Genomic DNA, 18012 nt, shown 5'->3' with positions numbered 1-18012 from the left:
AGATCTGGGTCAAATTACAATGGAACCACTCGGGAAGCACCAGCTTTCAAACAAAAAAAGGATTATCAAAATCGGTTCACCCAGTCGAAAGTTTTTTGAAGTCGGTTAAAAATTTATTTACATTAAAAAAAAACATGTTTCACTTTCTAAGATAAATTTTAAACGAACACTTTTTAAAAACAATACTGTACGGGACCTAACAATATGTACACATACAAATAACAGTATTTTATTAATATTAAAGTATTTTATTAAATTAAATTTTCAGTAATTTGATACTTTTCAGTTTTTGAAGTCGGTTTTTTCAAAACGAAGTTTTATTTTTATTTTTTAGTTTCAGTTAATAATTATAATACTTAATTAACCTCTGTAAGAAAACTCCTAAATAAGCCGCACAAAAAAATCAATTACATCATCGAGGTAAACAAAATATTTCTAAAAAAATGTTCATAAAATGAAAACTGCTGGGCCAAATTCTGTAAAATTTTTATGGGACCAAATGGCATCTATTCTGCATGGAACTAAAGTAAAAATTACATAAATCGTATCATAAGTCTCAGAGTAATCGGTGTACATTCATAAAAAAAAATACCGATCTAATTGATAACCTCCTCCTTTTTGAAGTCGGTTAAAAAAACATGTTCCACTTTCTTAGACACATTTTCAAGGAACACTTTCTTTATTGACAATAAGGGACGAGACGAGCAGGACTTTCAGCTAATGGTAATTGATACGCCCTACCCATTATAATACAGTGAAACTCAGGATTCTTGAAAAACCCAAAAATTCTGAGCGGCACTACAATTGCGCTCGTCACCTTGAGGCATAAGATGTTAAGTCTCATTTGCCCAGTAATTTCACTAGCTACAGCGCCGAAACCAAAACATAGCTATGCAAACACATTACTGCTTCACGGCAGAAAAAGGCGCCATTGTGGTACCAATATTCTAGTAAATAGACAGTTTTGTCATTGTTAATTCCACTCAACAAAGTTATCCCTATACATAGGAAATCAGTAAACATCTTTTATTAAACAAGTTTATAATATTAAAGTAATATTTTAACTATGAACTGATTTTCGTAATGAGAAAGAAAATATGTCAAATTTCCTCTCAGTTCAATGATTTATTTATAGGCTCGTGTATTAATTAATTATAATGTCTGTAAAGAGATTTCATAAAATTAACAGAAACTTGTAAGTATTCGTTAATTATTATTTATTGTAATTACGAAAATATTCATTTTGACTTGACGATAACAGAGATTTTAGATTGAAAATGTTTTTCATCCTTCGATGTGTCAAGTATTCGGAGCATAAAATATTTATCTTACTTAATATAAAATGCTTAATCTTACTTTCTTTGATGTTCGTTAATAGAATAATATCAAAGTATAAAGATACTAAAATACATAATTTATTTAGTCTATAAAGAAATAACATTATATAATATAGATCCTTATTAGATTTTATCATGACCTGATCCTAACAGCAATATGTGTAAAGTTAGCAATGAGTCGGTAGAAGTTGCAATCATGGATATAAAGTTATGGATATGCCATTTATGTTATAAGCTTTTTCGACGTCAATATTATATAATTTATCAATATTTCTTTCTTTAAAAAGTAATTGATACTTATTTATAGTTCAGCAATCTTTATAAAATTATTATTACATAATACTCTTATCAAAATAAATATAATAAGAATATGTAAAAAAAACTAACGCCAATTCCGCTGTCTGAAAGGCAAACTGAGATTTGCTTGCTGCGAAGAAACTTGGGGTCATAAATAGAGCAATGCAATACATCATGCCAGCTCACATTCAAGAACTCCATAAAACTTGCTATCGGGTATCTAAACAGGTTATTGTTGTTTCTATAATCGTAGAATAGCACGAAGAATTAATATACAAATATTGGGGTTGAGCAGGTTATCAACTGTACAGTAGATCCTGTAGATGAAGTCACAACCTGAGAGTTGAACAAGGCATACAACATTTTATCAGCATTGTAAAAATAACATTTTATGGGCATATTGCACTGTTTTTTTTATGGAAAAGAAGGACAAGCGAGCGTACGGGTCACCTGGTGTCAAGTGATCACCGCCGCCCACATTCTCTTGCAAGAGGAATCACAGGAGTGTTGCCGGCCTTGAAGGAAGGTGTACGCGCTTTTTAGAAAGTACCCATGTCGTATCGTTCCGGAAACACCGCACAAGGAAGTTCATTCCACAGCTTTGTAGTACGTGGAAGAAAGCTCATTGAAAACCGCACTCTGGAGGACCGCCACACATCCAAATGGTGGGGATGATATCCTAACTTGTGGCGTGTCGTGCGAAGATGGAATTCGGCGACAGGAATCAGGTGAAACAGCTCTTCAGAACACTCCCCATGATAAATGCGGTAGAGGACACACAATGAAGTGATGTATCTACGCAACGCTAAGTGATCCAACCGTTCACAGAGCACCGGGTCCCCGAAAATTCGAGCTGCTCTGCGTTGCACGCTGTAAGTTGAAGTAGTGCGACGTGGATGCAACCTAACTATACGGTTATTAATTATTTATCTCAAGCGCCAACAGTAGTCTAGATGTGCGTGGTTTAATCTTTTTAAATAATAATACCTATATAAAATAATATTTAGACAAACAAATACCGGTGGTGACATGGTAACTAAGAATATAACAGAAAATATATTCTTAATAATATTCTACAATTATTTTTTGCTTATGGGAAATATATTTATCATATAATAATAATAGTAATTACCGCGAATTTTTTTAATTATAAGTTTTATCATTTGTCAAGGTTTTGGCAAAATAATTTTGAATAAGATAGACTAAACTTATAATTTTTATATATTGTGAGATTATCACTTCCAGTACACTAATCTATATATCTTGGTACGAGCCCCACTGCATAGTCACTCATGCGTGTTCATATAAAACTGTATATCGCTATGCGTTCCTGCATTTGTTTTGCGAGTGCAACGGTTATACTGTGATTAAATCGATTCTATCGATTCAGTGATCGTTGTGCTGTGAGGACATTAATCGATACATGATGAAGGGTTTTCTACTATCGGTTCTATTAATCGGAATCGCGAGATCTAATGAAATTGGCAATGGGGTAAGCGGCTTTATAAATCGGAATGTATATTTTATAAATTGTAATGTAAATTTTATAAATTGTAATGTAAATTTTAGTAATTGCAATGTATATTTGGTCGATTGTTAATAGAAGTAGAATAGTACCACATATAAACAAAAAATAAATTGGTACATTATTCTATTATAATAAAAATTTACATCTAAGAACTGAATTCATATTGTTTTTTACACGATTTTTATTAGCTTCACCCGTATGTATGTTTGTTTGTAACCGACTCATTTGACCCATTTTAAACAGCTACATTTTGTTCAAACTTCAAAGATTTATCAAGCACCGATACATTAATTTGCTAAAATTGTCCCATTTTTCAATTTGCAAAATAAGATTTTTGTTTTTGAAGTTAAATTGCAGTTCATTTTAGATTTCTACCATTATCTTTTCGACCAAAGCCTGTTTTTTAGTTTTTTTTAAACTACTTTTATTTAATACAAACAAAGCTCCATTTTAAATATTGTAGTTGTAATTGTTTTCACGACTTAACTACTCAACGGAATCAGTGATACGGAAAAGTATACAAGATATGGTGATATTTTTAAGAGTACGTGGTACTAATTATATGTTTACAAACTAGCAGGTACCAAAAAGTGAAAAATAATAATAATATATTATATAAGGTTTGATTTAATTTTAAAATTTGAGTCTAGAAGCAACAAATGAACAAATTTGATCAAACTTATCTAATATATAAAATTCTTATGTCGCGGTGATTGTTGTTAAACTCCTTCGAAACGGCTTGACCGATTCTCATGAAATTTTGAGTGCATATTGGGTAGGTCTGAGAATCGGACATCATCTATTTTTCATCCCCCTAAATGTTAGGGATGGTCCACGCCAATTTTTGTTTTTAATTTTTTTGACATTTTTTTTTAAATTTGTTTGATTATGATTCAGCATTAAAAAATACATACAACTTCAAATTTTCACCCATCTACGATCAACAGTTACTTTTGTATCGCGATTTTAATATCGGCAATACAACGTTTGCTGGGTCAGCTAGTATATTATAAATGTAAGTAATGAAAAGTCTTTGAACTTTTATGCAAAGTCTAGTAAGTTATAGACGTACAAGAGTCCTTAACTTGAGGCTTTTTATACAAACACTACTTATTTTGATTAATTAAAAGCTAATTTGAAGATTAGTGAAATTTATTTTTAATTTCATGCTTAATTTAAACTGAAATAGTGACACCATTCATTTAGAGAGTAACTAAGCTTTAAACGAAGAAAATATTTTTAAAAGAAATTTAAAACAACACACAGTTGCAGATTTTAAGAGACATTTTTTATTCTTAAAATATAACATCCACGTATACTGAATAATTATAAAGAATATTATTGAGTGAATAAAATCCTACTAAGTGCAAATCAGAGTCATGAATCAGGTTCTTCTTCGTCGGATTACTCTTGACAGAGCAGTCGTGGTCACGTCGAACGACGAACGATTCTACGCCAGGTATTCCTGGCTGATGCTTCTCTGGCACATGTGTTGAGGGGAGTGTTAGTTAGGGCTTTGATCTGGTCTGTCCAGCGCATAGGGGAGCGTTCTTTTGACCTACTGCCGTTGACCCTTCCCTGAACAAGAAGTCTCTCCATGGCATGCTCTCCACGTCGCCTGATATGTCCAAAGTATCTGAGGATACGCGCTCTGACTATAGATGAAAGCCTTTCGCAGCGTTGTGTCCAAGATACTCGTAGCATTCGTCTCCAACACCACATTTCTAGTGAGTCAATACTTTGTCTCTCTCGTTCTTTGATTGTCCATGTTTCGGCACCATATAGTAGTATAAGAAACACTAGAGATCTCACTAGCTGGACTTTAGTTGCTTTGGTGATATGAATCAGGTAGAGCCCGGTAAATACTTTTGCATATTTATTCGGCATTAAGACCATTTGGAACTCACCATCTTTGTATTAAATATAAACAGACATAGAGAATACTTAGACCCACGCCTTCGTGTTTCATCCGAGCGCTCTTAACAACTGAGACAACCGTCCAAGCGACGCATCGATCAAAATTTTGGTGTGTCTTGTTCAACTCTCAGGTTGTGGCTCCATCTACAGGACCTACTTTACAGTTGATAACCTGCTCAACCCCAATATTTGTATATTAGAAAATTGAATTGAGGTGTCACTCTCTCAAATCTTAACTGTTTGTAATTTTTTAATGCTGCTTGTGGTGCCAGGTAGAAGTGTTATAGTTAGTCACCAGTTAAAAGTTGATGCGTCCAATATAGGATAACTTATGTTTATACAGTTTATTATTTATTACTTTTTATTAAATATTAAAAACACTTTTGACTAACACAATTCATATATTGGATACAGCGCCTTAGAAACTAATTTGTTTTTGTATTAGCCATTGTAAAATACTCTATTTGATTGAAAAGAGTGGCCGTAGAGTTTCTTGTACGTTCTTCTCACGAGCTCTACTTTTTCCGAACTTAATGTAGATTCAGTAATTGAAAAGGAATATTTATAGTGGTGATTTAAAAGCAATTAAGTTAAGCCTGATTGAATAAATTTTATTTGACGAATCCCGAAAGTGATTGATATCACTTAAATATAAGGAGGTTTAAAAATAAAAAAATTAAGAGCGCTCGGACGGAACCCGTGAGGCGTGGATTCGAGTCCCGCATCATGTATGAATTTTGTAACAAATTGAATATAATATAATGGAATAAATATGTATATTTAATCCCAGAAGTGAGTGATATTACTTAAAAATAACAAACTGTACAGATGATAGAATACAGAAATCTATTTTAAGAAAATGAAAGTAAAGACGAAAATAACTTTTCTCTAACAAAAACCAGACTATTTCGGTTAAAAACACAAAAATATGTAAAAAGATTCATTCTATTCCATGAAATAACAATTGCTGCAGAATTGTTTCTAGTTGATGCTACTATAAGAAATAGATAATAAAAGATAAGATTAATTAGTAGATACAGCTAATACTAGTTCTTATCTTAGTTTTGAGTTAAATAAAACAGAGAAAAGCATTTGACTTCAGATGAGTCGTCTAAATAAAATAAATACCGAAATGAAACTACGTTGATAAATAAGGCAAGAGCTTTGTTGATCTTCGCAAAGCTCTTTGAAAGTTCCCATTCATTCCGCTCGTTTTAAGTTTTAATTTGGAAAAAGGCATTTGAATTATCTTCTTAGGTTATGAGAAAAATGTCACTCATAACGCTTTGAAAAATATTTTGAATTTTAAAAGACATTTATTTTGTACATTTTCTGGGATCACGTTACTTGACTTAACCGAGTACTAAGTAGGCATTGCATTAAATATTTTTTTTTTATGGAATAGGAGGACAAACGAGCGTACGGGTCACCTGGTGTTAAGTGATCACCGCCGCCCACACTCTCCTGCAACACCAGAGGAATCACAAGAGCGTTGCCGGCCTTTAAGGAAGATGTACGCGCTTTTCATTATACCAAAATAGCAGTATACCAAAGGATATCATCATCATTTGCAGATTTTTTTTTCTTTTCATTTCATTCATCTTGACCAGATCGTCGGTCCATCTTGTGGGGGGCCTACCAACACTACGTCTTCTAGTACGTGGTCGCCATTTAAGGACTTTTCTGCACCACCGGCCGTCTGTCCGTCGAACTATGTGCACTGTCCACTGCCACTTCAGTTTCGCAATCATTTGGGCTATATCGGTGACTTTGGTTCTGCTACAGATCTCCTCGTTTCCGAAGCGGTGGTAGTGTTAGAATCAACGTCAAAAATAATTCTAAAGGAAACAATTTTGAGAAAATAAATGCTTTTCATATCTTTTAGCAATGAGACGCGAAAATTAAAAGAGTGCACTGCTTGTGTGTGTGTGTGTGCAAGTATTGACATCATGTGTCTACATAACTGTGTCTAACCATCTGCGTATTAATCTAATTAAATAATAAATTCCGACAGTGCGAGGAATCGCCCGTCACGTTCGCACACCAACTATGTTCCAACGAAAAAACTATCGGTACTAAGCTCGCTTACTTGTTTTCTGTTACTAGCTTCTGTTACTAATTTATTGTTGAATCTACTGCTTGTAAAGGGTTGAGCTAATGAGAAGAAGTAGCAAGTATCTCATTGCCACTCTTTAAATCAAAATTTACATTTTCATCGTTTTACAAATCATTTCAATTACAATAATATAATATGTATAGTGATGCAACAAACATACTCAAACGTCGAATAAGTAAATGTAAATTAATACGAAACAAAAGTTATTGAGTACAGTAGCTGCATTATCCACACACACCGTAAATTAATAAAGGTATTCTGTGAGCAAAAAAAAGGTTATCCAAACAATTCAATCACCTGCCAGTAAAAAACTTTTAAATATAGGCTTTTTGTATAATTTACTAGATATAACCCAATCTATTAACTTATTAACATCATTTCATCAAGATATAATACTTTTCTATATATATTATCTTATTTATGATAATAATGTAGGTAGTATTCAATAGTTCATGAGTCAGATTCAACACAAGAACAAAATTTATTAAAGCGTTATACAATTCCAAATTAACGAATGAAATCCTTTTGGTGTGTCTGTTTCGCCATAAGTAAAACAGCAATGTAAAGAAAGTAATTCCGCACGAACGTTCTCATGCAGCATAATACGGATTGATTTACTGAACAAGTTGTCTGAATAGGAGAGATTAGAAAATTTAGAACCAATACATTTATTAATGAGACGATACGCATGCCGGCTCAAGGAGAAATCTGAACAAAAACTTCATTGATTTCTTGCTCAATTGAAACGTTTGAGAGTCAGTCGTGCAACTTTTTATTGGCTATGTTAATAAGGACATAATATATCACTAGTTGTAAAGAAATTTTTTGTTTACAATTTACAAAGTGATCCTTATTAAATATAATGCAGTTACAGTGGATTTTTAATTGAGATAAAGTTATTTTGATTCGAAGCTTAGTTCTTCTGTCAATTAATCATGAGACTGAATTTCATTATCTTTATATATACAATTCTTCTATACGTGTGTTGACAGTGAACTTCCTTCTAAACGGCTGGACTGATTTTGATGATTTTATTTGTGTGTTCAAGTCGATTTGAGAATGGTTTAGATTCTCAATTCAGTCCATACATACTCCTGCTCATGTTAGTGAACTCCTCCTAACGGCTGGACTGATTTTTCAAACTTAAGACGTTCTTACAGGAAAACGTCTGTCAGGTTCGCTATTGATATATATAATGCTAATCAATCAAATGCAAACAAATATCAATTCATTCTCCCATAGACGATTTGAAAAAATAGATTTAATTCATTCTAGCATACAGACAAAGCCTGCGACATAGAACAAGAAAATGAGTAACAGCAAGATTGAAAACGAAATCGAATCTATTGTTACTTTTAACCAATTCAAAATTTAAAAGTCAGCCACTAAGAACTTCTTAGTTGTTTGATTATAAAACGAGTAGATACGTAAATAATTACTAAGTCTAAGGAAAAAACCTATAAATGAACAAAATATGTTAAAAGCAGGAAATTTGTTGAAATATTAATCATGGATGACTTATATGGGATTGCCGTTGATTATAGAAAGCGACCGTTAATGGATCTAACGCACAATCTCTTAGATAAAAGGTAATTCGTTTCACTACCAGAATTTAGTAATAAAACATTCTTACATGAATATTATCTGATAACATTAAATTCACATTAACATGGAAAAGTATGCAATTTTTGCTACTCATTATCTCAATGTTTTAAATTTTTTATTTTATTTTAAAAGATAACTTAAGCGTAATTTAAAGAAATTTGTCAGTAAATACAGAAGAAGAATATAAGCTAATTACAAGTTTCCGCAGATAGAATTTACATATGAAAAAGAAAACTAAACACTCACCTGGGAGAAAAAAAAGTAATAAGGAATACAGGGGATAAAAAATTGCAATGAATAAATAATTACAAAAGCTATGTCGTGAAAATTAGACAGAATTACTAAGTACAAATTAATGTAAAAGTACCAGATAGTTTTTTTTTTTAATTAGTAAAATTCCAACTGATCCAAACCAAACTTATTCTTAATTTTGAGCCGTAGTACTAGATGCTTTTCGTTAACTAATATCTAGCATATTAAAATGCACCAATATTTTCCATATTAAGAAAAAAACAATGCAAAACACAAATTAAAAAATATTATACAAGAACCAATCCAGAGTACAAATTTTTATTCTTACTCGTACCTAAGGAAAAGTTAAAGAGATCGATTAGGGAAGAATAATTATTATTATGGTCGTCATCCAACCACGCATTCTTTCTACGTTTATGGATAACCATTTGCCACTTTTCTGTCACACTTTTCTTCTTGGTTCTCATTATGAGCCACTTTTTTACTACGTTCTCGATATCTGATATTGCAAACGTTCCCAATACTTTTATAATTTGTGTAGTAACTCAACTTTTATACAATCTGTTATTTTATACGTATATTTTCTCCCAATATCTAGTTTCTACAGTTGGGAGACAGGAGCTCAAACTAGGTAGAACCTGCGCTATGAGTCTCCTGGCCCCCCCACTCGTTAACTAATTTTATCATTGCATTTTACTGTCTATAATCTATATTATTGGGACTAAATATAAAATATGTTTGTGCATGATTATGAATGCTTCCAAGAGAGTGTCATTCTCTTTTGAGTTTGTCTGTGTGTTCAGTGTGAGTAGAGATGATAAATATTATATGTCTATATAAAGTCGGACCTTGCCAGCAGTAGAACTTCCTAAAGTAGGCAGTCCTAAAACGAGGTTTTTTACAAACTTCATATCGCCGGTATTGTCTTTGTTTGATCTCTATTTCTTTACATTTCTTAAAAATTATACTTTTGTGTTGTCTTGAAATTGCCTTAAGGATAAACAGTTGTCTAACGCTAAGTATATGTGCATCTTGATATAGCTGATATGTTGGGAATAACCTCGGTTCAAAAAAAAATTTTAGAATGAGTCTTTACGCGCGTCCTTATTGTAGTATGTGTGTCTTAGCAGCTTCAGTCCAACTCGTAATGCAGTATGAGATAACCGATTCAGCTAGGGATGTATAAACCAGCTTCAACACCTTCTCATCTGCTACATTTTTTAAGTTTTTATATATATATGTTAGTTTTTTTAATCTTTGTTTATTATTTTTAGTATTTTACCAAAGCGAAGCTTATTTGCACAGGATGTCGGCTTAGTAGGTAGGTACCACAGAGGCACCTTTTTCTGCACTGAAACAGTAATTTACAAGCAATATTGTGTTTTGGTTTGAAGAACACCGTAGCTAGCAAAACTCCTGGGCTCCTCTCAAATGGGCGAGTACTTCTCAATCAAAAATGGCACTGCATTGAAGGGCGTACCAATTATCATAAGATGAACGTCTTGCTAGGTTTTTCACTTTATCTCATATCAAAAATGAATCCTCTCTCCAGAGAAGTTACGAATGACCAAGTTACCAATTCATTATTCTAAATATAGTTTCTTTACACATTTAAATAAAACACTTTTAAAGGATTAAAACACATGTAAGACCCGACATTCTGTTCCAGTCCCCCTGAAAACGAGATCTGGAAAGGTCTTGAAACGTCGGGTTAACTAAAATAAAAATGTAACTATTACGCAAAAATCTAATGTAAAAACAGTTACAATTACACGCGCTTTATTCCTTTAAAAATGATTTATTTAAATATTCTAAATATATTCCAAATCCACATCAATATGATGGAGTTAGTATTTTCCTCCTCCTTATGTTAAAATAAATTAGATTATAATAAGGAAAACTTAAGTAACATAGTGCAAAAATTAATATAATTATTAAGTGCATCAGGGCATAGTATCTGCAACATTGACCTTGTTTCCTGTCACTGTGTTAATGTAAGTAATTAAAACTTCGGCGAAGAAGGTTTGGCTTAGGTCATAGGCGAAAGCGATTTCATTTTTACTACTCTTTGGAGCTAATAGTTCATACCCAAACAGTGTATTAACTACATTACCTTTACATTACTTCAATTTTCCACTTGTGCTATTGTCGTCTCGTTTTATTTCGACTCCAAACTAAGAATTTTCCTCATGCATAAAAAAAAGTAAGAAAATTTATGTTCTTCTTACATAATAATATACGTGCCCCTGAGTTGACGCCGGTGCTAACGCGTTTATTCCGGCACTCTTATTCCAAAGGCGTAGTCCCTGATTCATGGAAGTCAGCCCTTGTCCATCCGATCCCAAAAAAAGGAGACAGTTCGGATCCGGCAAACTACAGGCCTATTGCTATTACCTCCCTACTCTCCAAAATTATGGAGAGCATAATTAGCCGCCAGCTCTTGGTATACCTTGAGGGTCACCAGTTGATCAACGACCGGCAGTACGGCTTTCGCCATGGTCGGTTGACTGGCGATCTTCTGGTATACCTAACACACAGATGGGCGGCGGCTATTGAAAGCAAGGGGGAAGGCCTGGCAGTTGGTCTGGATATAGCGAAGGCCTTTGATCGTGTATGGCACAAGGCGCTCTTCGCAAAACTTCCATCATTTGGGCTTCCCGAGAGCTTATGCAAGTGGACCTCCAGCTTCCTCACTGGGCGCAGCATACAGGTCGTTATCGACGGTTATTGCTCGAATCCCAAGCCCGTGAACGCTGGAGTGCCCCAAGGCTGTGTGCTATCTCCCACGCTGTTTCTTCTGCATATCAATGATATGTTGGACACCGCCAACATGCATTGCTATGCAGACGACAGCACTGGTGATGCCGTATACACGGGCCATGCAGGTCTCTCTCGGGAAAACGTCGACCAGTGCCGGGTGAAACTTGTGTCTTCTATCGAGTCCTCTCTCGAGAAGGTCGCGGAATGGGGTAAGTTGAACCTTGTCCAATTTAACCCCCAGAAGACTCAAGTTTGCGCGTTTACCACTAAAAAAACCCCATTTGCCGTATCACCGCTCTTCGAGAACACTTCCCTTAAAGCCTCGCCTAGTATCGGAATACTGGGTCTCGAAATCTCGAGCAATTGCCAATTCCGTGGCCATCTGGAGGGCAAAGCCAAACTGGCTTCAAAGAAACTGGGCGTCATAAATAGAGCACGGCAATACTTCAAGCCCACATTCTAGCGCTCTACAAAGCGCAGGTCCGGCCTCACATGGAGTATTGCTGTCATCTCTGGTCTGGCGCACCCCAGTATCAGCTCGATCCATTTGACCGCGTGCAACGCAGAGCAGCTCGAATTGTCGGGGACCCAGTACTCTGTGAACGGCTGGATCACTTGGCGTTGCGTAGAGACGTCGCTTCATTGTGTATCTTCTACCGCATTTATCACGGGGACCGTTCCGAAGAGCTGTTCAACCTGATTCCTGCCGCCGAATTTCACCTTCGCACGACACGCCACAAGTTACGATATCATCCCCACCATCTGGATGTGTGGCGGTCCTCCACAGTGCGGTTTTCAAGGAGCTTTCTTCCTCGTACCACGAAGCTGTGGAATGAGCTTCCTTGTGCGGTGTTTCCGGGACGATACGACATGGGTATTTTCAAGAAAAGCGCGTACACCTTCCTTAAAGGCCGGCAACGCTCTTGTGATTCCTCTGGTGTTGCAGGAGAGTGTGGGCGGCGGTGATCACTTAACACCAGGTGACCCGTACGCTCGTTTGTCCTCCTATTCCATAAAAAAAAAAAAACGTAGTTAAAGATTAATCGATAAATATTTCAAATTTGCAAATATATCAGTAAAAGAGTATACATAAACAATATAATGACTTGAAAGGACAAAACTATTTATCAAATGCACATTTATTTGAGATTCGTATCAAGAAAACATTTTTAATATGAACTTTATAAATAAGAATATAATATATAAGAACTTACTACTAAAATAATGGCACTTGCAATCTGGTTAACTATCTAAATTTGATATTACTTGTGATTTTTGTCACTTTTTATTAGCTTAACCTGTATGTATGTTTGTTTGTAACTGACCCGTTTGTGTGCGTTTTAAACCCACTTTAAACGGCCACATTTCGTTCAAACTCGATACATTAATTTGAGAATATTATTTATTATGACAAATAAGTATATATATAGTAAGTATAGTAGTATTTAAGACAGTAAATTTTATTTTTTAAATTTAAATAGCAGTATATAAGTATATTTAACGATGCAAATGAAAGGAAAATAATGCAGAATTAAAAACAAAACTGCTGTCTTAATTCTAGTACGTATATTTCGCTTTATCTTATACTTTGAACCGCAAGGGTATTATTACTCTGTATCTATTACGCTTTGAAAGCGGAAAGTGGTTACGATGAATGCAACTGTTCCTTATTAGAATTATTCCTGGATGAAGAATCGCTTGCCTTATTTTATGTGAAGAATTTATGGTTTTCATATAAAATAAAGGAATGATAATTAATAATAAAAAAAAGACGTAAGGCAGTTGGGGACTGCCGCGGTAAAGCTATTGCATAGCATTTTTTATCAACTTATGCAATTATAATTATTTATTTTATTTATGCAGTATTTTTTTTTGATAAAATTAATTTAAAAAAAAGCAAACGGGAAGTGAGTAAAATTTTACTTGCAAGATTTGATTACAGACAGACACAGGACAGGTGAAACTATATAAAAATGCTTGTCATAATAATAAAAATTAAAAAAACGGATAAAAAAGATCAAGACGTACCCCAGGCTCGAACCTGGGACCATCTGCACAAAAAGCATACGTGATAACCGCCGTTCCACGGCAACTGTAATGACCGTGGCGAAATTTCTATATGGATCTAGTAAGTAAGTGTTCGGTTTTTTTCGTTACGGAATTTCTGGATTCGGTCTCCACGCTCAAGGCCCGCGATAGAAGCTATGCAATAGCTTAATAAGCCTTTATTGCTGTTACTAATTATAACCTTTTTTTATCCTCAACTAATTACTTTTTTCTTAACAGCTTGTCCTACGACATCGGCCTCCTCCAAAGACTTGTACTCTTGTACGATCTTTCTCGAATCTTCAAGATTTTGGTTCTTTACCGAGATAATGTAATAATTAATAATTTACTTTCAATTTAAGGCAGTGTGGTTAATGATGATGATTAACCCAACCATACCACCGTTTGCAAAACATTGCCTAAAAAGTTTATGTAACGGCGCGGCGGTATCATAATTTTTTTTTTTTACTATTTTTACTACGTTTCGTATTGTGTGCTCTGTTTCCAGGTCTAGTAATAAAAATAAAATTATTTAAATAGGCGTTACTTTGCGGAAATTCATAATTATTCAAATAATTTGAGTTTTCTGTAGTGTCAATCCCGCCAATATTTGTCTCTAAACAAATCAACACGTGTTTCGCCTCTACACGAGGCATCCTCGGGACGTGTTTTCTCGCCAAAATCTGGCACGAGACCTAGGTCTAGTAATGGTTTGTTTCTCACGCATTTTGGTCTAGCCTATATTAAGGTCCTCCTCCCATCGTATAATTTTTCGTCTTTTGCTTCTCTTGGATTCTCGTGGATACCATTGTCGGGTCATGATTTTTGTCCATTTTTCGCTTTTGTGACGGAGCAAATGTCCCACCTATGTCCTACTTTACTACGTTTTGACTTTGAATTTAGTTGTACTCTTAAATTTTGTTAGCCTTATTTTGTCTCTTCTTTTGTCTGTTCCGTTTTGGCAGATTTAAATTTTATTCAACAACTTTTCTGTTAATGCCCATGTTTGGCAACTTAAGGCATGGCAAAATGCAGGTATTATATACTTTTCTTTTTTCTTTAATCATGGCATTTTTCATAATCTCCAAAATTTTGGTCCAATAGCGAGATTTTGGGATAATAAATAATTAAGTTTTAATTTCAGGCAGTGTGGTTGGTGATTTCCTCAACCAAACCACCATTAACAAAACATTGTCTAAAAAATTTATATGACGGCACATTCATAAAAAGGCTTTCACTATTATTACTACATTTATAATCAGATCTACAGATAATCAAATGTAGTAACAAAACGTGTTACTGCATTTGATTATCACAATATATATAAATATTATTTGTTATTCATTTATTGAAATTTCATACTATTGAAAATATTACAAGAAAATACGCTTCAAACATCTTCATTGGAAAAGTAACTATTAAGAACTGAAAACATACCGAAGTATAGATGAAGTTATTCGCCCGAACGAAGACTTCTGAGCTTCGAGGCATGGCCAACGGGCATCGTGTTCAGGGTCGAACTAATAAATAAGCAAACACACTTTGTCTTTGCCTTTTTCTTGCCACATTGCCGTAGGCTACAGATAATCATGTTTCACTTTCTATGAAACGATCATAAATCATATTGTTTTCACTTTTCATTATGGGAGACACATTCATTTCAATGGTTGTAGTACAGTGTGGGAATAATTGTTCACAATGTATGAAAGACTCGCACTTTTTTCGGTCATAATTCTCAGTAGTTCCTATCTCATCATTATTTAATTTAAGCTTAGATTATTTTATTTTACTCTATTCCTTATGATGTGGTCTTCGGTATGAAAAATGTATAGGAAACACCAAAGTAGTTACTACCGTCTTAATATGCCGTTCATACAAGTTAAGTAGATTTTTTTATGTATTTTACTAGAATTAAATATTTATATTATTAGCAAAGTTTTATGGAACATGTGGCACGTCAACGTTACACATCGATACTGGCTCGAGTACGCCCACTTGAGAGTAGTATTAGTTGCCGCACTTTGCGACTACACCTGCGGTATCTAGTTGGAGCGCAGCGGAGACCAATCCTTAATCTAAGTTTAAATCACTATATTAATTAGTATTTCTAGGACGATCTGAAGGATACCAATACCTTTGATAGAAAAATAAGTCAAGATGTGAATAAACTTAAAGATACTTAAAATTTTGATAAAAAGTTCAACTAAAGCTTTTTGACATAAAAAATAATCATTTTACCTTACCCAAAGCATTTTCTGTGAAATTTAGATTATTGATGAAATGTTACTCATTTAACCAAGTTCAAAGGATTCGCTTAAATTGAAAAAGAAATTTATTAAGATTAATGAATTGAGTATCTTTTAAGTGCTTTACTGTGATGTATAAAGGTTTAAAGGAATGAGGTCACAGGATCTATTTTTTGTAGACTTTAGTATTAAAAGGTGAGCATAGAATTTTAAAATGTCTTATATTAGCCTCACCTGTATATTAAACAGTATGGATTGCATATCTATTAAATAAATAAAAATATAAGTAATACTAGCACATAGAAATAACACAAAAATAATTATTTAGTTAAAATTAAACGTTAAATTGAAATTTTCAAACAAAATAAATATTTAAATAAATTTAGAGAAAATTAACTCTCTGTACTTACAAATTACATTGACCTCTGGAGTAATTAATGCATGATTTCGGCTTTTGAAGTCACTACAAGATGTGGCAAGGAGCGAGAAGCAAACATAAGGCAAAGTCGCTTTAAATCGGTCCGATGATTGACCAGCGACTTTGAACTTGGAGCACGTGGGTAGGCAACATCGCTTTTTGATGTTCAAAGATTCAAGTTCATTGAATAATTGACCTAGTGACTAATTTTTTTTTAATTTGCTCAAAATTAAAAGTCTACATTTTGACCTAATTAGTGCACCGTCCGTTTCGTTCATTGTTTGTGTATCGGCAGCAATAATAAGTATTTAGCTACATTCATATATGCAAAATGTATGTATGTTATGGAATACTTAAGGCTTGGGGCATAACCATTGTTTCAATACAGAAATAGATACATTTTTAATTTATTACAATTTTCTTTCAAACCTATGTCGTGGTAATTTATATTATATTATATAATTATATAATAGTCCTATTTCAAATTTTTAACCTATCCTCGACGAAATTTTCACGTTTTTAATAAGAAAAATCTTTTTTTAAATTAATAATTACGCTTGTTATTGAAATATTTTCTTAAGTTTTATTTCGTAAGTGATTAAGGTCAGACCGCAATTGAGCGGCACTGCGCGGCCCGCCGCTGTACGTCGCTCGACAGTACTTCTGCAGTAAGCGGCAGCTCGTGTCATTTATGTAACAGTTTGTGTGTGAGCAACATTACAAGATAAAGTTGAGCGATAATAACGGGAATTTGGTTATTATTTCTTTATTTTGTGCAGAAAAAGATCGAATTATGGAAGAGAAATAAAATAAGAAGAAATGGATTGCTGACATATTTTCCATATCACTCTTGATAAAATGGGAATATCACTATTTGATGCCTCACCTTCTTAATCTTAATGACTGCACGATTTCAAACTTACTTCAGAATATCGAAGACGAAATTCTATAAACTTAATAATTAACAGTATTCATACGCGATGCGCTGTTCAGCACCGCTCTAATGCGACATGTACGAAATAATTAAAATAATATTTCCACGCGGCACAAACCGCGTAGTGCGGCGCTGTGCAAATGTGGTCCGGCCCTTAATGTGAAATTTTCAATAACCACGATTTTTCTATATTCCAGTCAGTGGAGGAAGCTTTGAAGAATGGGCTGAGCACCAAGTGTGCTTCACGTGAGACCTCATCCTGCATTGCTGTGGAGTTGGTCGGCTACGTGGACCGTATGCTGAGGACTGCAGCAGTCCAGCTAAGCGACGATATGATGATCGTAGATGAGAGGTATGGGATAATATTTTGTGGCAACCTTTGAATATATATTAAGTAACCGGAAATCTGCATTCTTTACAATACCTAGATTACATAGATTGTATACATTTATTATTAGTAGTAACAGAATTTCGACCTTTATCGTCTATCAAGTACTTATGATAATACAACATATTTACTGAGCCCTTTTGTTTTGCGGCCACCCTTGTAATATAT

The 18012-nt window shown here is 34.1% G+C and overlaps 1 protein-coding gene across 1 annotated transcript in view; it reads left to right on the top strand.

Annotated features, from left to right (window-relative positions):
- The first annotated feature begins 2989 nt into the window (after nt 1–2989).
- LOC126979811 (uncharacterized) overlaps nt 2990–18012 on the top strand; it is a 33868-nt gene continuing 18845 nt past the window's right edge. The window contains exons 1-2 of the mRNA XM_050829355.1: nt 2990–3126; nt 17654–17808. Of these exons, the coding sequence (XP_050685312.1) occupies nt 3058–3126; nt 17654–17808 (224 nt within the window). The 5' untranslated portion in view covers nt 2990–3057. The remainder of the gene's footprint in view (nt 3127–17653; nt 17809–18012) is intronic.

Source organism: Leptidea sinapis, chromosome 4 (genome assembly GCF_905404315.1).
Source record: "Leptidea sinapis chromosome 4, ilLepSina1.1, whole genome shotgun sequence".
Lineage (NCBI taxonomy): Eukaryota > Metazoa > Arthropoda > Insecta > Lepidoptera > Pieridae > Leptidea > Leptidea sinapis.
Note: the sequence above shows the minus strand (reverse complement) of the source record. Positions and strands in the feature narration are given on the sequence as shown.